Raw genomic sequence first — 24,207 nt, 5'->3', positions numbered from 1 at the left:
CTCCATCTGGTGTTTAAATAATGTCAGTCCTAGATTTTATTTTGAAAGTAGTTTATCAATTTCAAATAGTTAGCACAACCAGCCAGCAGTCTGTTGTTTATCTGCCAGTTATCACCGCCTTTTTATTTATTAAGGCCCGAGCAGGCAACAACCTGCGAGGTCCCTAATGTATTTTGAATTATAATTTTTTTTCTTCTTCCCAAATGATCGCATTTTTCACTGCCTGAACATACCCCAAAACTCATGAAACTTTAAATATAAGTCACACCTGGCGAAAAATTTTAATAATCTATTGTCATCCTGAATTTCCACCACTAGGTGGCGCTATAATAAAGGAAAGGTAGCAATGGTGGAAAGTTACTATGTACAATTTACTCAAGTACAGGACTTAAATTAAAATGTTGAGGTACTTTTATGTAGATTTTATGTAACTTTATACTTCTACTCTACTACATTTTGAGACATAAATTGTACTTTTTATTCCTCTACATTTAGCTGACAGCTTTAGTTACTTTTCAGGTCAAGATTTAAAATGAAAAACATGATACATTTAAAATGATTACCCATTTTTATAAATTAAACCACTTAAAAGTTTATTAGGTAGTTAAAATGAGCGGAGTGGAGTCATTTCACAGTGTGGTATTAGTACTTTTACTGAAGTAAAGGATCTGAACACTTCTTCCACCACTGTCTTTTGTACTTCTTCACCTTTTTTTTTTCACTTTTTTTTCAATTAATTTTTTTATTTAAAAAAAAAATATTTTTAAATATTTTTATTTTTATTTTTTATTATTATTTTTTCTGCGCTTCTGCGCATGCGCAGTCTTTCTGGCTTCTGCGCATGCGCGGCTCTACTGTGCTTCTGCGCGGCTTTTTCTTCGCATGCGCATTGTCCAGAAAGACCGCGCATGCTCAGCAGGGCCGCGCATGCGTAGAAACGCAGAAAAAATAATAATTAAAAAAAAATAAAAATAAAAAAAATAAAAAATGAAAAAAATAAATAAAAATACAAAATAAAATAAATAAAAATTAAAAAATAAACTTTTAAGTGGTTTAATTTATCATGTTTTTCATTTTAAATCTTGACCTGAAAAGTAACTAAAGCTGTCAGCTAAATGTAAAGGAATAAAAAGTACAATATATGTCTCAAAATGTAGTGGAGTAGAAGTATAAAGTTACATAAAATGTACATAAAAGTACCTCAAAATTTTACTTTAAGTCCAGTACTTTATTAATGTACATAGTTACTTTCCACCATTGCTCCCTGCCTCTTCTAACTTATACATATCAGTTAAGAGTCCTCCTTCAGAAACTGTATGAGGATTAAAGGGATAGTTTGCATTATTATACAAAACTTGGTACAATCATTGTCAATGCCCTCCTGAGGATAACCCTTTAAGGTTTTATTGATCGGCCCCTAGGTGGCACTGTGGTGGCAGTCTAATTTCATATTTAGTACCGTGGCCACACTATAACACTTAAGGCAATGAAATTCATAGGGGTGGTATAGACTGGCCCCTGTAACGCACACACCCCGACGACAGCATGCCCCGACACGCGTGTACTGCGAGGGCCCGTTCAGTACTGCTTGCAGTCCTAGTTTATTTCTCTATTTGTAGTTTTGATGAAGCCATTGTTACATGCAAGCTGATTATTTTAACTCACTCTCGCTAAGTTTGAAAAAGTTGATGTTTATGCACCCTACAAATAAACTTATATAATTATTTTTTATTCACATTCTTCTAGACCTGTAGTCAACTTAAGATGTTGCAAAAGTTAATATTCAGTAATATTCAGCCTAGTTACAGTTCCCACTTTTCATGAAGATTCACCAACAAAAAGACAAGACCACCAGTTTATTTGTAAAATACATTTAATCCCTTTATATTTGGGCAAACCAAAGTCTACAATAGTAGAGGGGGGTTGAGATTTAAGTGGCAGTGGGTCCTGAGTGTCAGTTCCCGAATTAAAAAAGGCATCAACGTGGACAGTACTGTCAGAGAAACACAGCTAGCGTCTTCCTCATTGGGGAATACTGTACTGTGGGGTGTTGCCCAATGATTGCTGAGGAGGAAGTAGCTGATGTGTTCAAGGTTTGACTTCTTCTCAGTCACCACTGCCACAAAATCTTCCACCCTTTCTATCTGGACTCCTTGGACGACGTACCAAACACTGATATCACAATACAAGAAGAAAAAAAGGCATACATTGTCTTTCTACAGCCTTCATGAGTTCATTAGTACATCAGAGCTGTAAATATTACAAGACACTTTTACTGTTTCTCAGTTTAAGTATGAGATGTTAACAAGACAAGGTTTTAGTTGGTTGACGAAGCAGTGATAATATGGAAGGTTAAACAAGATGATACAATTTAATGTGATGCGGTAGTGTCAGCGGCAGCATGATCTAGTAGGAGCAGACCTCAGGACAACATATTTCAAAGCCTGTGTGGTGGAGTAGAAACCCTGCTGGACTATACAAGCAGTATGTTCAGTTGCCAGGTGGGAGCGTTCTGATTGGCTGAACTTCAGGAGGCAGTTAAGACTGATTTGTGGCCGACAGTGTAGCTGTTAATGTCACTGCGCTACCCCATACTAGTACAAAAACTGCTACAAATATTACCACTGCAGTCAGCACAAGACAGTTAAAATATGGACTTAAAGGTAGCAGACACAAAATCATTACCACTTGTTAAATCTTACGCAGTCTAATACAGCAGCCCTGAAATTAATTTGTGAAACCACAAATGTCTAAATAATTACTAGATACCATAAGCTGGGGTTTTAAGAGGAGCTACATGCTGGAACTATTTCTTTTTCAGGTGTTGTGACTTACTAGGAATAGGTCTCTGTATGTCTCACACACACTTTGATCCAGTTGCACTGGTGATCATATTGATTTGTATGTGCACACAAATACACAAAGTCAAATTGTGTGGTGCATACGGGGACAAACCAACGGCTACGCAACATAAGCAAGAGGGCAATCAGCTTAGTGCAAACCACTGGCTGGCTCATGACAGTTGAGCTGCTCCTGCCTGCTCTGGGAACAGGTACCACATGAATGGTGACAATGAGGGAGGTTAGTAGGCTGTGAAGCCAAAGGGATAATACATTGACTCAACCAGGTCAGATGAGATGGGACTAGACTCAACCAGACAAGGCAACCCAGATCCATAACACCAAACCAAGGCTCTTTCTTGCTTTCTACATTGCCGATAGGCTGGAGTTTCACCATGTGTGAAGTCAATTAATTTCCTTCAGGGCTGAGCAACCAGTTTGCTGATCAATCAGCTCTCCCAAATCAGAGGAATCAAACTGAGATTATGAGCCATACAAAAAGTCTTGCTGATTGTCAGCACAGGGTCAATACATGGATGCAACTGGAGTTTAAATGTTATGGCTCATAATCTCAGTTTGATTCATCTGATCTGGGAGAGGTGGTTGTAGTGTTAAGTGAGTTGCCTCCACAAATAAGTGCACAGTTGTATAAAACCGTTCAAACTGTGGTTTCCAGAAATATTTCAAACAGATTTGATTTCTGCTTCCTGTTGTTGTCGGGAGGAAATCATAAAAAAAAACAATAGTGATGGCCAAATGAAGCTTTATGAATTATTTTCTGGGCCCACTGGATGGTGCTCTCTTTAAATCAAGAGTGCCATTTAGTGTAGTCAACAAAAATAACTAATGGTTCATGAGGCTTCATTTAGACATCACTAACAATAAGATAACCAGACTGGCTTTTTTAACCACACAATTGAAATGTTGATGATGATTCACAAGTCTTGAATCATGCGAGGCCGAATAAGTAAAGTAGTTAATGAAATCTAAAGACAACTACTGAGGGAAACGCTTTCCTTGAGTGTTTTATACAAGCGAGAACTCGGACAGTTTTAGACACATGATGAACAACAAACAGCCAAAGACAACAAATAAGTCCATAGGGCCAAAATGACAGACATCGGGTCACTTTGACTTTGGTTCCAGCTTCCAAGAATAATAGAGATTCCTTCTTTAGTCAGTTCCTGCAGACATCACACAGCAGTGTGGGTGTGAACCAGGACAATGGTCTGTAGGACAGGGACGTGTGTTCATATGTGTTAACCTCTATGTGGCATGGTGAGGCCAACACTAGTGCTTCACTAGTGCCGGTCATATACACCATCATCTGGTTCAGTCTAGAGAGAGACAAACAAGCAGAGAGTGCAGGAATAATACAGGAGAAGGATCTACTGTAATACAATTTCCATGCTTAGGCAGTCATAAAGCACTGTTAATATATATATTTATATACAGTTTATACATAAAACAGTGAAAAAACATCCATAAAACCAAGAATATAAGAGCATGTTCATAGGCAAGGGAGCAGTAAACAACTAATGCATCACTAGGATTACAGCACCAGGACTGGTGAAAGTCATTTGTGACAGAGTGATATAATATCTACATAACAGGTTAGGATAGCACTGGTCAAATATGAAGAACAGCATCTGTGGCTAACAAAAAAATAATTGACAGTGTAATTAAAATGCTCAATGGAGGATGGTTTAGGTTGTCTTCTCAAAGAGCCGACTAAATCCAGCAAGCAATATATGTGACGTTTCCTGCTTATGAAAGAAAGGGAAAAGAATGAGACGGAGACTTCGAGGTCGTCCTTCCTTCATGGGCGAGCAGGCTGGCGGCCCGTCGCTTTAGTACACCGGGCTGTTGCGGATCCCGCAGCACAACACCATGCTGAAGATCATCTCAAAGATCTACGTGGATGGACACAGTCATTGATTAGATCTTCTTCTTATCCAACAAAACGTTCTGTCATTGTTTGTGCAGCTACGTTTAATGACATGTTAAGCTGTGGACCTTTTAAATGCTTTTGGATAAACTAAAGGCAGAAAAACACCATGGTACTGAAAGGTTTAATGTCTGTGACGTTCTCACCATAATTACTGCAACCACCAGAGCGGCGAGACCAATCAGGTAGATCTTATCTGTGAACAATTCATCAATCCTCGTGTGGCAACTCTGCAAAGGGAAACCAACAAAACAGAGATCAGAAATGACCTTAATATAATAACCCCAATTGCGAGAAACTGACTGCAATGATTCCTTTGCTTTGTCTTTTTTCATTGTTTGTTAGAGAGACCCTGAGCAGCAGTAAATCACATATTGCATGTTTACATTTTATGTCACAGCTTACTATGTCCCTTGCATTTAGTCGACAATGATTACACCCACAGTCAAAGAAGTAAAGGCCAGTGCTTCTTTAAAGCTATTGGCTAAATACACTGGAAAACATCCGTTCCAGTAAACTGAACACAAGACAACCCTGGGAGGCTTGGATTGGACTCGGGTCATTTCAGTAATGTCAGCTTGCTGCCAAGAAATCAAGTTAAGGCCCCCGTGCAGCACAAGTCATGAATACAGATAAAGTTCTCTGCATATCTTTCCACTGAGCTTTGCACTTAAGCAGCTGACTTACGGTTTTAGCTCTGAATACAGCTCCCATTGATTCTCGACGCCACTTTCATTTTCACATCAAACGATGTTTGCTTTAGATTAGCGTTTCTCAACATTTTCAGGCCCCTGACCCTATAGACCTTTTCTGATTTATTTCGACTTTTCAACCAGCAATCTATAAATTCAAACAACATTTGAGAGCCTGCACTCTGCCTGTACTTTCTCTTTTGGGTGTGGGGGCACTGGGTGTGTGTCCCCCATCCACAGCACAGTGGGGAGGGGGGGCCGGACCCTTCAGCATTCCTATGATCTGACCACCCTGTTGATTTTCTTTCTTCCTGTGGCTGTAGTGGGCTCCAATAACACTCCAATGTCAAGCTAAATTTTAGCAAGGGAGAAAGTGACATGCTGATTTTGAGAGCAGCCCCTTTGACCTCTGACCTCAAGATGTCTGAATTAATAAAATAGGTTATATGGGTAGCCACAAGTCTCCCCTTCACAGACATGGCCACTTTATGCTAATACCATGCAGTTTGAGGCATAAACCATGCACTTGTTCTCATGCAGTACTACAAATATGTCACTTTCTTCAATTGAATTTGAGTATTCCTGCATACTGGGGTCAGTAAGTCTTGGAATTGCATAAATTGGGTATGACAGGGAAGACGAGACTGTTGTGGATTCAATGAGCTCAATTTCATCTATGTGTCAAGTTTGATTAATTAATTTACTAATAGTACAGAATAATGACTAGAACAACTTGACATATGACTCAAATTAATCATCAGGTTCTCAGCTTTCAAATAATGTGAACCATGGCATAATGTAAAGGGTTTAAAACATAACCACCAGGTACTATCGTAAGAGTGCATCAAGGGGGAAACTACAAGAGACTTTGAGGAGAAGGTTGATACTACTTTCCAAGGGAACATTATCATTTGTCTCCCGTCTGCATATCGACTGACTCCGACAGAAATGTTGAGAAACATTACTCTGTGTTACTATACAACCTTCTGACTAATGATGTATGTGAACACGCTCACTTTTATCTTCAATTCTTGATCTGAAATGTATCTCCCTCACAATGTCAGTGTTACTTTTTTCAAGCTACGAGCTTCTGTGGCCAAACTGCTGATGCACAGAAGTGCTGATAGAAGTGTTGAGACGGATGATTGCACTTACAGTTAAAGTTCCAGAGCTGGGGCAGAGGTCAGTCAGGCCAAGTACGTCTGTAAACTTTGTCATGAAAGTGGAGCCCTGGCCTTTACCACAGCAGCTCAGCTGAAACACAGAAACAACACAGTGATGATCCCTCTCCTCACACGCCACCTTGTTCTTCTCGTCTGACAGTGAGCAGCTGCTCATTTTAATATTTAAAGATAAGTGTGAGCCTTCTAATTTATCATACACATCAGGGTTTCCTGCAGACCTTATTTGGCCAGGCGCCCCGCCCGGCCTGAAATCTGTAGCGCCCGGGCTGGAATGTCCGGCAAAAAAAAAAAAAAGATGCAACGCATTCAAGCGACACGGAAGCTTGAGAACTAATCTACCAGCACACATAGATAGATTTGTGTTATAATGAATTAATGTTATTCTTTAGTGCTGCGCTGTCTGCCTGCAGTGCATTCTGCGCCATGTCGATCTCTCTCTCACACACACACACACACACACACTCACACACACACACACACACACACACTCACACACACACACACACACACACACACGCTAATTGTGGCCCTCGTGACGATATTTTGTGGCCCCCACTTTGATATGAAAGTTTAATGTTAGTGCGGTCCTTTAGGCTATCCCATTACTTTCTGCCATCTACAAATGTCCTGATGTTCATGTCATCATGAAAGACTTAAATTGAGCGCAAAACGAAAGGCAAATGCTACTGGACAGTTTATTATCTGCAGTGTTGTTTGTAAACTATATTTTGTATGCTGGCGTAGACAGTCTGGCCTTAATTTTCTGTTAGAAAAACTGCAGCTATATCCGTTCTGTGAGAACATATATATACATATACATCTGGCAGCAAGAAGTAGGCAGGAGAAGCCTTTTTCAGAAGAACCGTTCATGTTCTTTAATATTCCATTCATGTTCAGGACAGTTCATGTTCAGAAGAAGCCATTGAAGTTAAATAACTGTTAATAATGGGATTTGAGAAGTTTTGATTTTTTTAGCAAAGTTTTTTTTGTGGAATACCTGATGCGGCCCGGCCTCACCCAGATACTGCCTCCAGCGGCCCCAAGGGAAATTGAGTTTGAGACCCCAACTTTAAAGAATGCAATGTTGCACTTATGAAAGGTATTTGATTTGATTTATGATTATACAGTCTATGTAAGCTTGAAGTTGTCTCTCTAAGAGAGTAATAGCTAGAGTGGAGAGTTGCAAATTCCCTGCAATAAAACAGATTGTTGTCAATTCATAATACTTTCTCATCTCCTATTTTAATACTTGTTACCGAATAATTAAAATGCTTCAATTACTGTTTACGACGCTGTGATCGGTGATCGAAAATATTGGATCTGCAGATACTGATTTCAGTAAGATCGGAAAAAAGTGCGCTTAAGTGCCCTCTAGAGTGGTGAAAACGAGAGGAAGTGCCTTATTGGCTGCCCTTTACACGTGCAAAAAATGATTTGGTGCCCCTTCATACAATGACTTATGATGATGTGCCCTCCAGTGCAAGAAAATTTGATAACGTGCCTTAATGAGAGCCCTTCTAGTGCCCTTCTAGTGCCCTTTTTCCTGTCTTGGTGCCTCCGTGGTTGAAAAGGCGCGCGAAAGTGCCCTTTAGAATGGTGAAAATGAGGGAAAGTGCCTTATTGGCTGCCCTTTACACATGAAAAAACTTATTGATTGCCCTCTACGGTTCCCCTTTATACAATAAATTATGATGATGTGCCCTCTAGAGATTCTATAATACGGTATCACCCAACTGTGAATAATGTTATGTGAGATATTTGCTCTCATTTAGCTCTCAAAGTGCACAAAATAGATGCATTTTACTTAAAAATTTACAAATTTTCTCCCGGGGGGGCCATGCCCCCGGACCCCCCTAGATGGATCGGTTCGATGGTTTTAATTGTCAGTACCATATCATTAATTACTTTGATCTGGATCTCATTTTAACTTAATGCTAATATTTCATCATACATAATGCATCCTAGCTTTTTGCGTGCTGGTGGGGCCCATGTTGTGCAGAATCTGCCCTTTTTATTTTTTCGCCCCCGCCCTTCTAGTAGTCTGAGTCCTCCACTGCCTAGTCTGTTTCCGTTTTCTGAATTTTCTGTTTGCTTTGTGTGCCAAGGGTTCCCAAACTTATTAGGCCATGACCCCAAAAATAAACAGTTTGTGTTTTCCATCTTCATGTTTGTGGGTTTATTGTCAAGCAACTTCTCTCATATTTTGAGAGCCAAAAATAAAAATTGATTAAGCATCTTCTCTTTAATATTAAGGGCAATAATAATAATTAAACAATCTAGTAATTCATTAATTTATCCTCCCCCCCCCCCTGCAGGGTTTCCTGCAGGAAACCCTGCACATTATGTATGTGTTTGTGTGTGTGTGTGTGTGTGTGTGTGTGTGTGTGTGTGTGTGTGTGTGTGTCTTATGACTGATTGATCAGTTATACTCTTGTAACAGTTGGGTGTTTATAGAATGCCTTGTGGTCAAGTACTATGCTAATCTATCTCGGTTTACTCTGAATGTTGTCTTTAACAGTTTTAAACTGTGTATATTTTATTACTGTAACTATTTCTATGTCACATGCCACTGGAAGAACGCCACTTTTCAAGCGCTTGGAGGCTTTTATGTGAATTATCCTTCACATTACATTACAAATTATACTCACACCAAATAAACATAACAAATACACATCAAAAAAACTGCTCATATTCACATCGTTTGTTTCTTATTATTAACTATAATATAAGTTCTTCGTCATTATCAGGCCGTTTTTTTGACTTCTGAACTGTCGAATTGTCGAATTTCAATTTCGAGTTTTAGTTATTTACAATTTAAGCAAAATTTCAAAAGTTTGCTAAAGAATGCTAAATGTAAATTAATTCACAAAGACGTCTGATAGGATTCAAAATTAGTGTATTAAACACTGGATTTAGATTAGATAAAACCCTAATTTCAAAAGCTAAAAATAATTGATAGACTCTGTGATGCATTTGGTTGAAATACATTTCATGTTTCAAAATGATCCTAGTAAAGCGAATAATATCTTAACATAATAAAGTACACATGAACAAATAAATACATTTAATATGATATGTATGAAAATAAATTATATATTTGATGTATGTTCATACCGTCTCGTGGAAGACCTTGAGCACGCTGGCGGCAGCCCTTTTCTTGTCTAGATCAACGATGCTTTCTGCCACAGCCTTTTCATACACAGAGTCGTAGTAGTTGATCATCTCCTTTGACACCTGAAACAGGAATAAAGAGGTTTCTCAGGGCTCAGCCTCAAACTTACAAGAAATTGTTGTATCTCAAAACTGTATCAGTCAGTTTTAAGTGTTAGTAAATTGTTTTTGTCGATATAAACACAAAACATTAAAGTAAGCAACAGACAGTCACTTCGAGAAAAAATGTGCAATGTAAAAGTGCAATTGTCACTGATGGGAAGTTACTTATCAACATTGTAGCATTAACAAATTGAATTGAAAAGCAGATTTCCAATTGATGGTTTTAAAGATCTGCACATCGCTACAGAGAAATTAATTTTAAATGAATGTTACATTTTTGTCATGTTGACACATTTCATACCCTCTCTTTATCTTAAATTAGTCCAGTTACTTGCTCTCATGCATTACTATTTCGTTACAATCCAAGAGGCCGGCATTTGTTTTTACAAAAATAACAACCACATTAGTGTAATAGCAGTATTTCATCATCTGTCTGGTGTTTGTCTGCAGTCTTACAGTGTCTTTATGCATGAATCCCCAGATTCCAGCTGCAACTTCACAGGCGAACAGGATGACCAGGCAGGCAAAGAACTGCAGGACAGAATAGAAACATCAGAAACAGCTCCATCGAAGGATTTAGCAAACAAAGGGTTTACATTTTAATGAGAGAAAGTAATATTTGATTAAGTTAAAGGTGCCCTGTGGAGTTTTAAATAAAAGTTATGCTATGCATGAATCCAAAAGTGCATTTTCTTCCTCATAGAACATTTGCAAGGAGATTCTTTTCAAGTTATTCTATATTCAGCATTGTTTTAGGTTCATGTTTACTAGCTTACTCTTCTCCCCAGCTTTTGCTGACACACACTGAAACACGTGCCACCTGTTGATCAGTGGATTGGATGAAAACGTTTGGTAAACAAAACGAGGACCTACTAAAAACATTTCCATAGCATGTTTAGAGGTCTAAAAAACATTTAAATAAGACTTACAGTTCCCAGTAGACACTGAGACTCTTGGATGGCGCCATAACAGCCGAGGAAACCGACCACCATCATCACTGCGCCGACAGCAATCAGGATATGGACACCTGGATGGACAGACAGAAAGTAAAGATTGGCTGATTAATATCATTATGAAAACAAGATAAAACAGTTACTGTGCCACAATTTGTTTTAGAATAATGTTCTCATTGTGCTGTCATAAATTCCGTTCCTTTAAAACTAAAGCCCTTTTTCGTCGAGTTACTGAATATGTCAATTTTAATTCTATTTATTATTTTACTTATTGAACATTTGTTTGGTAGTTTTCAGTAGGTTGTGAAAGCACATTAGCCTTACAAGAAAGCATATTCTATTTATTTATTAGTTTTACATTTGTATTTAAATGGATATATATTTATGTAAATAATATATTTGATCTAATTTTTCTTACATTTATTTTTTTATTTGTTTCTCACAAATAATCTAACCCCTATAAAGGCAAGTGTTTCTCTTTTTAAGTTCAATACATGTGAAGAAAGTGTGACTCTGATTCTGTGCCACATTGGAGCAGCCCTAACATACATTAAGAGGAAGTAAGAGGGCGTCAGGCATTCTGCGGAGATATCCAGCATACTTGACATGCTTTCAGAGTGATCCTGCTGCTTAGAGACAAAGTTAATTAATGTAAACAGCCACTGCAAGAATTGAAACCACTAAAAGGCTTTCAAACCACTGTGGCTTTGATGCTGTGGAAGTATGCTCCACCCTATTTTAGTACCTCCATGCCTGCAGTAACATCTGACGTACAGCAGGAGGTGCAATCTTGTTTTCATGCCAGTAGAATAAAATTAGTCACTTTCCCTGCTCCATAATTCAACACATTATTTTTCACACAGGACATAAAACAGTAGCTGCACTTGTTTAGTGTCGCTCCTCAGACACATTTATCTCACAGACCTCCGCATGTTTCCTGTGTTAGGCTGGCAGGTGCTTGCAGATTCATTTTTTATTTTATGAAGGGTGGAGGGCAGAAATAGCCATATCTCTGCCTAACATCTTGCTCACTGGGCTTTTGTGCAAAACAAACAAAAGACAAGGAAGTGAAGGGCTGATAAAGATTCAGATCAAAGGGCTGATGCAGAAGCTGTATTCAACATGTAAATACTAGAGCCATTCGGAAATTTAAATTTTATAAGTGTAAATTCCAGGAAGCATAAACAAGAAATTACATACAAAAATGTGTTATTTCTGAATTTGTTTACTATAAATAGTATTGGAAGAGATGAGAAAACACAGTCGCATTTTCTATGATACCCACGTCACTTCAAGTAATTATAAAATGCTTTATAATATGGTATGTTTATTAGGTCTACTGATTATTTATGAGTGCTTCGAAATAAAATTATATAGTGCTATAAGCAGATTATAATACATGATAAGTTTGCTTATAATATGTTATAGACGTGGGCTTCATAGAAAAGCTTGTTTTTTGTTGAAAGTCCAATCTGCTGTTTTTGCAAGTTTCAGTCCTATAAATATAAATGACTGCCTGAGACTTTCCTGTGTTGAATGTGTTTTTTCCATACAGTTTCCATTCACTGCAGTAAACATGAAAAAAATCTAAAAGCTGAGGTTTGTTGGAGTGAGGTCATTTATTAAAGTGATTACATCTGGTTTTAACTGTGCAGTAATGCTGTTAGAAGTGCGAACACATTTGAGAAGTTAACTGCTAATTGGTGGTGTGTTCATGTGCAGATAAAATGCTCAGAAAGGTCAGAGATTATGAACATGAGGTGATGATCAGAGCTCCTTGAATTAAAATGGTGCGATTTAACAGCCATCTCTCATAATTTATTATTGTAACAGGTGACCCCAACAAGTGTAAAATATATCAGTGAACTAATAATGACTAATAATTAACAAAGTATTTAAATTCAACTCACTATCATGAAATGTTATTTCCTTAAATGTATATTTACATCAAAAACTCATGTTCACTGTTTTCATTTCATTTTATGATTGATTTATCCCCAATGTAACTTTAATGTCATGTCATTTTTTATTAGCGTTTTTTTTATTTCATGCAGGCTGCACATGCTAGGTTTGAATGGCATATTTTCTTTAATAAATAGCCAAAATGACACAATTTACCATATAGAGAAACTGTAAAAAAACAAAGTGATCATTGAATTTTCATAATTCTTTAAACAAACTTTCTTTAGGAAAATCCTAGAAAAAAAACAACCATTCTTTTCTGTGCTCTGGCCATTGTAAAGCCATAAATGTCTTCGCTGAGACCAGCAGTCATATGACCGCAGGCTGTTTACACAGAGCAGAGAGGAGGGGTCAAGAAAGGTTGTAAGTAAAAGTTGTAAAAAAAATGTTTGTGTTCAATAATTGTGCTGTGTCCACAGAGACGCAGGACTTATATATTGAATATATATATATATATAATAAAAATGAACTGAAATTGTGGTAAAATGATAAATTTAAAATTCATAATAAATAACTGAGATAAATTATTTCACTAATATATTAGATTAAAAAAAAGACTTTTTAATTTAATTAATATTGAGCCCTTTAGGGCTCCATAAATAGCACGATCCACACCTTACATTTTTTAAACCAAACCGTTTTATCAGCTCACACATTAATGTCCGTGAGCACCAGGGTCTGTTGTGCTCTTTGTGTTCGTTCGAGGCTGGGAGTGCAGCTCTCCGTATTCAGCCTCAGCATCATTACTCCTGCTTGTCAGCTCTGACATAATTCGATTGCGGACCACTAACTGGTCCCGTACCTCACATCCCCCACCCCCCACCCCTTTGCTCCCCACAGAGCCTCTCACACACACACTAAGGCTAATTTATAAATCGATATCTTGGAGACTGACCAAGTGCTCTCTCCATCTCTTATATTGTGGCTCTCCAGGCTGACACGGTCCGCCCCGCCCCTCCCTGCCCCTCCCTCCTCCTAGGCTGTTTGGCCCTCTCTGTCTCTCCCTCTCCTGCCACCGCCCATCTGTCCTTTCTATTTAATGCGTTTGCTCATTCGAAATTATGCTCTCAATAATTCCATTTACTTAAATGTCTTTTCCTGCCTGTCTTGATTTAATCTTCTCATAGATCCTCTTCCATTATGCTCTGTATCTGCTTCCATTCACCGAGCTTCTGCGTCTGCCGTGTACAGTCTGAAGAGGAGCTGATGGATCATGTGACTCTCAGTGTTACAGCTTTAACATGAGAAGTGTCGAGGCCGTCTCATATTTAAAGGCTACGAATAAAATGTGAAGAAATGTTCTGCAAACTTAACATTTCAAAAATCTAATGCTAGATTTTAATTTACCTCATGGTGTCAGTAAGCTTTAACCTGGTCGAGCTCTGTCATATACACTTTATAATAACCATCGTTAATACGGGTAATTGATGGTTAATTGAAGGTTCATCGTTGTTTTACTGTTGTCAAACATTATAACTTTGTTGGTGGTCACTCATTAATTTGTAAACAATCTTTAAACATTATTTAGGCGACTATTATAAAGTTTCAACTGATGATAATAAAACTTTGTTAAATGTTTATATATTATTTAGACAGTTAATACTTTATCAATAACTACTAACATGTTTGTAAACCCGCTATAAACATGATCTGTTATTAAGTTGCAACAAATGCAAATAATAATTAGTTAATGATTGATAAGTGTTTTATGAAGCATCAAGTAACATTAACATATTTTTATAAGATAAAGTATTATAATCCTCAGTTGCACCTTTATAACAGCCATCTACAGAATGTCTATAGACAAATACTTAATATAGTATATAAAATGTTATAATGTGTGCAATAATAAACTGTTCTATGACATAAATTATAGCATTACTAAGAATGATTTTGGTTAAAAAATGGTAAACAATTAACTAAAGTTAAATTTTATATCAATTTATCATTTATTAAGTCCCCTAATCTCTATAATTTCATATTCTGTTACACGGTTGCCATAAAGTAGGAAAAGTGTATAACTTCTCAACACTTTATAAATCTCTTCCAAACATGTCACAACTTATGGACAACCATGTATGTTTAATTATATAATTATATCTAATGAAAAAATGATTTGTCTTTCATTGTGAGCACAAACACCACCTAACTACTTCCAACTATACATTCTTGGAATTAAGCCTATTGTGTTTGTTTATCCGCTCGCTGATGCAAACAACATATATTCCAGGTGGAGTTTCCCTGAGATGATGAAGCTAATATACTAATGCACCTCCAAATATTTTATCCAGATGCGTTAAGTTAAGCCATCCGACTATTGTTTATTATACAATGAAAGCCTTCCTTTGTGCTGCTTCTGGTTCCTTGTTATATTTTTGTAGTTTATTATTTATACTGCCATTGGGCCATGTAAGGACATCAGAAATTCTGACGTCAGGTTGGTGTGAATGCAGTGGAAAAGACATTCAAGGTGGAATTTCATGGAGGGGAGTAAAAGACTTCCCAACCCACAGACAGCCCATCAACACAGCAGACTAAACTCATACATAATGACTTTGTTTTATTCAGTATAAAGAGTATAACATCTCGACATTGTAATCTGTCATTTAAGTTTGATAACAGATACGATGCCATAAAGTAGAAGGTCAGTCTAAAGTACCATACCACAGTATGTTGTATGTTCAAAGTACTCATTTAGTGACAAAGTGTCATGCTGGATTGTGATGATTTGTTACTATTGATTCTTGTTGGTCAATTAAGACATTCTACGGTCCGTTCTGAGACTCTGTAGGACCATGTTCAATCCTATTTATCTGCAGAAAGAAGCCAAATAAAATTTTGCATCAGCTGTGGTAAAAAAAAAATATTAGCTTTCTATTGCTTCATCAAAAATGTTTAGTTTTTGTTTGGCAACAATAAAATCTGTTGTCAGATTTTTTTACCCTGTTGCTGAATAGATGCAGATACTGATATCAACCATGTCATCTACTTTTGACCTGCTATCTCCCCCTAAAGATCCCAAACTAAAAAGAAAGTGAAAAGGATGGCTGGCATGGAAGAGGTTAAATTCCAAAACAAATCCCACCTACTTGTGAGGAGGGGATACTCCTGACTCTGAATCTATTTTTATGAGGTGGTACTGTAAACCATCTGACATGTGAAATCCCTGTGGGTCTGGTACATTTTCGGGACTTCCAGACAAACATAGTGAGTCGTGTTAGTTTCATGTTAACTCTTGTTGGAATCACCTTAGTCGTCCCAGTGACAGCAAATGTCTTCACAAGTCAGTGACCACGTGGTTTGCTGCTGGATAGGAAAGTGAGTCAAGTGGTTTAAGTGGTAACTTCCTGAATCTCCACTTGCATTGGTCATTTACTGTATGTGGGCTGAGGATTAAATATTTCTGTGCCTTCATTGCTTTCATTTCAAAGCAATACACCACTACAGACTGCAGCTGGACTGTAAAACCCATAATCAAATTAAATGACATTCATTGATCTTCTATCATGAAGTATGTGCCAGTTCTAGCGCTAATCAACTTTAAATGTGCAGTTTCCTTAGTTATAACCATATTTCAACTTATTATCACAAGCTCCAGTCTAGTGACTTACTTAAAATAAGAAATTAAATGGCTTCACTTATGAATGCGTTAAAATGACTGAATTATGATGAAGTTATAGGGTTGGGCCGATGGATGACGCTATCGTCCATCACGATGGCTGACAGTCATCAACCACTGTCCAATTTTTTTTACAATCATTTCTTGTACAAGGACATGGTGATGGACAGACATCTTTTTATTTGTAATTTGTCATTTCATCTTTTTTAGAGATGTTTGCAACTTTCAAGATCACAGCAATGTATCTTCAGACGTGGACTACGGAAATAAATGTCATTGTAATGTAAACTGTGGTTTTCCTTTAAAATATCTTCTTATAAGCAGTGAGAACTTCATTTAAGTTTGAACAGTTGAATGATTAAGGCTTGGTTTGTTGTTTCAGACACATAACAGAGTCATAGTTCTGTTCTCTGAAGTATTTCTAACCAAGATCAAGATGACTATCAACCTACCAACCAGCATTCTCATGACTGTTGCTAACTTCTGCCACAAAAGCTGTAATGATTACATAACCTGGAAGGAACTGACCCTGCTTGGCCATTGAGAAAACTGATGTAACAGGGAAAACAATAAGACTCAACAGGAACCGAGAAGTTTAAAGAAAACCCCCATGTTTTATTTTCCAAACTTCATTTAATTTACTTGACTTTCAACTGATTGTTCAGCTGAAGTTCAGTTATTTTCTGTTGCTTTACGCCGGGCCAGTTAGGAAACCAGATTTCAGTAAAAAAGTAATCTTTCTATTAATGGACAAATTCGCTGCATGTTTAATTCTGTTGAAAGGCGAGAGGCGGGCTGCCTTTGGGTAATTGTGTCTGTGAGCGGGTAGGGGTGAGAGAAAGGAGAGAAGCAGATGTAGGACTCCATATTGAAACGTTCTTGCAGCAGGGGATGAGGAGAGGAGGGGAGGGGAGGAAATAAAAGGGCAGACAGAGATAGAGGGGAGGGAGGGAAGGACTAAAGGAAAATAAGGAGAAGTGAGACAGCGCGACTTGAACACTAACCACAACCAGATGGGCGAGTAAGGGGGAGCGACAGTGGAAAGAAACCGAGTGGAGTGAGGGAGAGGAAAACTTTCACAGAGGAGGGAGGCCGAGGGTGGGGTCGGTGAGGAGGAGGGAAAGGGAGGGCCAGTGAGGAATTTTTTCCTTTACCAACGAGGTTTTTTCTTCCCTCCTCGGGAATGAGAGGGAGGCTTTATGTAATGGGTAGGATGCAATCATTGAGGCTGTTTGAGAGAAGGTCCCCAAGTAGTTCCTCTCTGGCTGGTGAGCCTTTTTTCATTGTACAACCGCAGCTATGCCCCAGAGGACGGAGAAAACAATGATCCAAACAAACCCTCCATTTTTTTCAGCAGCTGCATTTTAGATGGGGATAGGAGACTCCCACGTTTATTTTGTAATTCAACAAATTCTTCCTTCTGTCATCTTCTCTTTCATTCCTCTTCTCACTCTCATTCCGTTAACAAGGCAGATGACTCAGTCAAGTTGTTCCTGCAGATGGGAGGAACTGACTTGTGTAATGTGGATGTTGGTTTGCAGGGTTGAAGAGGTGACAGCGCCTCACTTCATGTGGGAGAGCAAGCTAGTAACAAAGTCATATGATGAGCTGTGTGGCCTCTGTTAGTCCTGGTCACAAGTCACTGGTGATCTGGGCGTGGCGGGGCCGCCTCACTTCATCACAACGCATTTCACACTAGTTCAATATTCTCACATCCAGGTTACTGAGGGTCAACTTTGTACACCCTGTACTGTACTGTACTGTAGGTGTAAGTGTGACTGATGAGTTCATCAACACAAAATACTTCTCAAATGTGAGAACATGCAGCTTTTTTTTCTAAAACTTTCCTTGGGTTTTAAACTGTGTGTTGCTCAAACCACGTCATTTGAAGACAGGCACTTATCACCAACCTTTTTCTTTTTTTACTAAACAATTGTTCGATTAATTTAAACATATGTTGAGGGATAATTTGATGATACAAAAACGTCAGTTGCAGCACTACTGTTAAGTTCAGATGGATTAATATTGATTGAAAATATATATTTTTAATTTCACTTGCAATCAGAAACATTGTGGCTCAGATAGTGATGGCTAAATGCAGCTTCATAAAGCAATTTCTGTATATTCTGAGCCTACTACACAGTGCTCTATGTTAAACAAAGGGTTGAAAGCTGAACTGAACTGAATTGCCATTGCTTGAACCCTTTTCTTTCTAGTGTTACCTTGTGGGTTCAACAAAAAACATTAATGGTTCATGAAGCTTCTTGTAGACATCACTAATGCAAACAAAGAAACTAGCAGTTCTAATCCCAAAATGATGTGTCCCAAAAGTAATTGACTAATGTGCCTTTTATCTTTAACTTATTAATAATGTACATCACATCCATCTCAATCATAGAGCCTTAAAAGGAGATCCACTTATTCAGTCCATTAATAGTTAATGTTGGTCTATTATATACTGTTTCACTTCACTGTTAGCACTGTCAATCATAACAGCACATCATACAAACGTCTGAGAACGTCGATAATGTTAAAAAGCAGCCAACACTGGTTTCATGATACAGCTACAGTATCTTGAAATATAGATGGCTCTATCGAATAGTTACAAGCTTTGAAGCTTCATTCATAACACTGAACACAAATTATAACATTTGAATGATCCGCAGATTTTGTTTTTCAGTTTTATTTTTGCTTCTATTCATTTCAATTCCGGTTTGGCAGCGGTTGGATATTTGCATAGTAGCCGGAGACGATTCAAATTCAGGACTTTGTAATGAGGGAGAAGAAGGAGAAGGAGGAGATGCTTTGGGAGGATTTTTACAAGGTAACTGAACAAATCGTGAAGACAAAGTTTTATTACTTCAAGCAGCACCTTTATCATTTTACAATCATTTTTAAGTATTATACTATTTGTATAATTAGGTTACAGTGATTGCTGTGTAGGAGTTTTTCCAACTCGTGGGATCCAAATGTTTCCAAAAGGCCAATGGTCAAATTGCTCGATTTAATGAGTTGGAGTTTAGTCTTTAAAAAAAATTAAAAAAAAATAAATATATATATGTGTGTGTGTATATACATATGTGTGTGTGTGTGTGTGTGTGTGTGTGTGTATATATATATATGTATATATATATATGTGTGTGTGTGTGTGTATATATACATATATGTGTGTGTATATATATATATATATATATATGTGTGTGTGTGTGTGTGTGTGTATATATACATATGTGTGTGTGTATATATATATGTGTGTGTGTGTGTGTGTGTATGATAAAAATTTGTTTTAGAAATTTAAGAAAGCAATGTTTGAGTCATGCCTGATGTTACCTTATACACAGAAGTCACTTCCACACAGAGCGATATACAGCTTATTAAACAAACACAGGTATTGGGTCGGTACTCGATATTGGCCGATTATTTTGAGAAGTCCAATTGGTATATCCCTACCAATTACCAGGATGTATTAAATATAAACTTGTGTTTTGAAATCTAGTCCACATCCTGTGGTCTGATCTACCATATAAGGATGTGTACTGTATGTTGTGCTATTTTAAGCACAGCCCTGAATGTTTTACTGTATCAGAAAAACAGAGTCATAGAAATAGAATATGTTGTATGTGCAATATGAGTTTTTATTTTCACATGACTTCCTGTTTCCATGCAGCTTTTTTTATGACAGCTAACTCAGACTTCAGGACTTTCCTTTGAACCCATAAAACAGTCTTTCCACAACCTGAGCAAAACGGGTGTAATGAGAATAATTATTAGACTAAATAACACAGAGAGCATTTCCATCTGAGTAACATTTAACTTGGCCTGTTTAGTGGACAAAGGGCAGTGGCGTCGTGTGGAAATAATGTAAATGAGCAGAAATGCCAGAAACACATTTTCCGAGTTGTGAAATAGGTTGAGTGCGGCAACAGATGCTTCTTTGCTGCAAGCTTCTCTGTTACTGAACTGCCAGCTTTATCAAGAGTGTCCACAAGACAAAGACAATGTGAAGACGGAAACAGAGATACAGATGAGATACGTACTGATGTAGAAGGTGCTAGGGGCGTGGGCTCCATCAAATTCAAGCTCCAGGAGGCTGCTGGTCTTGGGGTCGTGTCTCAACCACAGGGCCACGCCCAGGATGACACCTCCTGCAAGCTGCAACACACAACACAAGAAGTTACTTCAGCGTTCGTTGACTACATTGCGCTGGTTACATTTTTAAAAATCAGTTTTCATGGTTTTCTTATTTTCACATTTATGACGCATTCTTGGTGACATATGAAAGAAAGGCCCTGTGCGAGATGCACACTCAGGATTACACAGTTTTATGAGGCGTGTCATCCTTACAAGGAGCCTGAAGGACACTATAAACTGATGATGGTTTATGTTTCATTTTCATTTAACATTACAGATAAAACAGGCCTGGCTGCTGCCAGTTATTACTGGCGTTTCTGCCATACTGGGAATCCACACTGGCAGCGAGGCGTGTGAGACATGAGGTGCGTATATGTTCTGTAATGTAATCCACACTGCCTCCACCTTCTGTTTCTTTATGTGTATCTACATAGACGGCTGTTTAAATCACCCAAATATTCCGCTGTACATGTCTTTTTAACTTATTAACCACATGTACATTGATTGATCAAGGCTTTCAGTCTGTCTGAGCTTCTCTTCACTCTCTATGCTGGCAGATGGCAGCGGTCTGTCAACAGCTGAGAGGACAGCAGCTGCCTTCACACGTTATCTTTAGTAAGAATAATGTTCCAAAATTATGTAAAATTGCCCAGTTTTAAGTCAAACCCCTTCTTTTATTTGGGAAGGGCAACATGTTGAGGACAAAGTGAACTTTAGAGATGATGTTCAGTACATTTTGTTACCTTTGAACAGAGCCGGGCTAGCTCTTTGTGCATCTAGCTCTCTCCTATAAAGGGTATTTCCCGAAATTCCTTTAATTGTTATATAGAAGTGATATTTGAGGCAACCAGCAGAACAACACTAAAGCAGCTAACGTCTTTGGGATCCTTTGTTTAATCATGCTTCCTTTTCTCAGCAGTTTCCTTGGGGAAAATCTGTACATACTGAAATGTACAACTTTGTCACCGTAATGTATTGTTCTGCAGGGAGGTTTATATTGACATAAGCCTTCCTGAGCCCCTTTTTCTTTGGCCCAGGACAAAGAAATCCTAAATATAACCAGAGTTAGCATATACTTCAGCAGCCACACAGGAACAAGCATCACCGCTCACAGCAGCTGTAAAACAAACCACCAGGGACACAACAGACACCCTTCTGCTCCACATGCGGGTTGGATATTAAATAAATCTCATACTTCAATACATTCAAAATAGTGAATATGACCAAAGAGAATATCTAAACTAGCTAACACTAGTTTCTGTGAATAGATGTGAACCAAAACAGACTCTCCCCGCCCCATCCTCCTCCTCCTCCTCCTCCTTTTGAGGTCCATTCCTCAGCTAAGGCCAGCTGCTGCCTAGCAACAAGATCAACACCATAACTGGCGAGAGTGCAGAATTTCAACACACACCGCCACAGCACCCCCGCAAAATGACTCACTAACTTCAAGTGAACTCGCAGCCTCCTTACCAGTGAATTAGGTTTAACAAGATTCAATTTAAAGCCTTTTTACACATGATGGAGAGGGAGAACGCAGACAGAACAAAAAAAAGTTCTGCTTTGCCAGAGAAGTGTCTGAGGCAGCAACATAGCTATAACTGATAACGAGGGGCACCAACTTTCCTCGTTACAGGTTTGCTACAGCTTAAAGGACATGTGATGGGATGTGACTCACAGATACCAGCTGGTGGTTTAAAGAAAGTAATAAATCAGTGAATCACAAACCCATAACACGATCTTTGAGCTATAAATATGAACCCTGGGATGTTTGACTCAGAGTGACTGGCAGTAACTGTTTCAGACCAATTCTAAAGAATCACTGAAACTTGAATGACATTCAGTCGGAGTAGATAGTAGATAGAAGACTCATATTTCAACAGAGTAGCCAAAAAAGGCCCACTGCTGGCCACTTATGATCAAATGGTTAGGAAGAACTAAAAAGGCAAGTACATAACTAGGGATGCCTGAATCACATTTTTCCACCCCTGATCCCGATTCGAGTCATTTAATATTGAATATCTGCCGATACAGACTTCTGATCAGATGCTTCCATTTTCCTAGATAGCACAGCTGCACACTTAAAATACAATAAAGATATTAAAACCAATTCAATGTAATGTGCTTAACAACTGAATAGTTCTGTTTTGCATTAAGAAAAATAATGCCTGCATCCAAGCTGTTCCAGGCTCCTTTTTTCCTATTTCATTCTTCTTCTTTTTAAAAAAAAAAAAAATAACAAACCCTCACTTTGACCTCATCGCTGTCTCGAAGGAATTTCTCTCTGTTCCTTTCTCCTGTTCTTTCAGTGTTTGTTGCTTCGGTACAGTTACCTGAATAAACTCTATTCCACTGAGGGTTTATTTTCATTGTCTGCACATCTTTTGCAAGGATTCCAAGTTACTTTTATTGGCTTTTTGCTTGCAGGGCTGTCCCACTGTCCGTTTCGACTCCAAGCCCAAGCAGTGGCTGGGGCGAGTGCACATACTTTAGGGAAATAACTCAAATAAAAAGTCTCCTTTGAACATATCAACTGGGAAATATGAATTTATGAGGGGCATTTTACACAATATTTGACATTAAAGCCCAAAAGACTGATTAGTTATTAATAAAATAATGTTCTAACAATGATGTATAACAGCAAAGTCTATTTTGTAATAAACATATTTCATGGCAGATATTATGACCTATAATATAAGGAAAACTCTACTAGTTACTATTAGTATACTCTATGACTAGTTATTATTAATAATGAGGGCGGCACGGTGGTGCAGTGACAGAGACGAGGGTTCTGGGTTAGAAACCGATCACCGCGCAGAGTTTGTATGATCTCACCATGTCAGTGTGGGTTTTCTCTGGGTTATCCTGCCTCCTACCAGAGTCCAAAGACATCTAGGTTAAGTTAATAATCTACTCTTAAATTGCCTGTCGGTGTGATAGGGAGCATGAATGGTTGTCTGTCTCTATATCCTCTTTCCCACAAATTTTTGAATAAATCAAATGCACTTAGTGCTTTACCAGCTACTGAAAAAAATCTCAATGATAAATAAATAGGTAAATATCAATAAAATACCTCACAATAGCAATGAAAAAAATGTTGATAAAACAAAATAAATAGTAAATATTATAACAGTGGAAATAATAAAACCACAGCCACGCCTGTTTTTCCCATTATGTTGCTGTTGTTGGTTCAGTGTTGAAAGCAAAGCGTAATGGTGGATCTTCTTTATGGCAGTATTATGGAATCTCAGTGTGAAAGGAGCTTTAGTGTCAGCCCTGTCTGTGATTGCCTGTCCAGGGTAAACCCTGCCTTCCGCCAAATGTCCACTGCGACTAGCAACCCTGAATAGGAGAAACAGCGTGAGATAGTGGATAAGTATTAATAATAAATGCATTTAATTTAGCCATTCTAACAGCTGCTGCTTCATTATAATGGCTTACTAGGACTAGAAAAGACAGATCGTTAATGTTGTAAGGAATCTTTTCCAACTACAGAAAGTTAAAATGTCTATTGTGAAAAAGGGTTTTTCATCATCACATAGTTTGACATGATAAAATATTCTTTCCAGCGAACAGGCAGTAAGGTGTAGGACTATTTCTCCAAAGAT

At 38.0% G+C, this 24,207-nt stretch overlaps 1 protein-coding gene across 1 annotated transcript in view; it reads right to left on the bottom strand.

Moving 5' to 3' along the window:
- Window positions 1-1,855: 1,855 nt before the first annotated feature.
- LOC131985261 (CD81 antigen-like) overlaps window positions 1,856-24,207 on the bottom strand; it is a 28,169-nt gene continuing 5,817 nt past the window's right edge. The window contains exons 2-8 of the mRNA XM_059350306.1: window positions 20,509-20,623; window positions 10,867-10,964; window positions 10,394-10,468; window positions 9,779-9,898; window positions 6,636-6,734; window positions 4,935-5,018; window positions 1,856-4,753 (exon numbers count right to left, since the gene is read on the bottom strand). Of these exons, the coding sequence (XP_059206289.1) occupies window positions 4,691-4,753; window positions 4,935-5,018; window positions 6,636-6,734; window positions 9,779-9,898; window positions 10,394-10,468; window positions 10,867-10,964; window positions 20,509-20,623 (654 nt within the window). The 3' untranslated portion in view covers window positions 1,856-4,690. The remainder of the gene's footprint in view (window positions 4,754-4,934; window positions 5,019-6,635; window positions 6,735-9,778; window positions 9,899-10,393; window positions 10,469-10,866; window positions 10,965-20,508; window positions 20,624-24,207) is intronic.

Source organism: Centropristis striata, chromosome 2, assembly GCF_030273125.1.
Source record: "Centropristis striata isolate RG_2023a ecotype Rhode Island chromosome 2, C.striata_1.0, whole genome shotgun sequence".
NCBI lineage: Eukaryota > Metazoa > Chordata > Actinopteri > Perciformes > Serranidae > Centropristis > Centropristis striata.
Note: the sequence above shows the minus strand (reverse complement) of the source record. Positions and strands in the feature narration are given on the sequence as shown.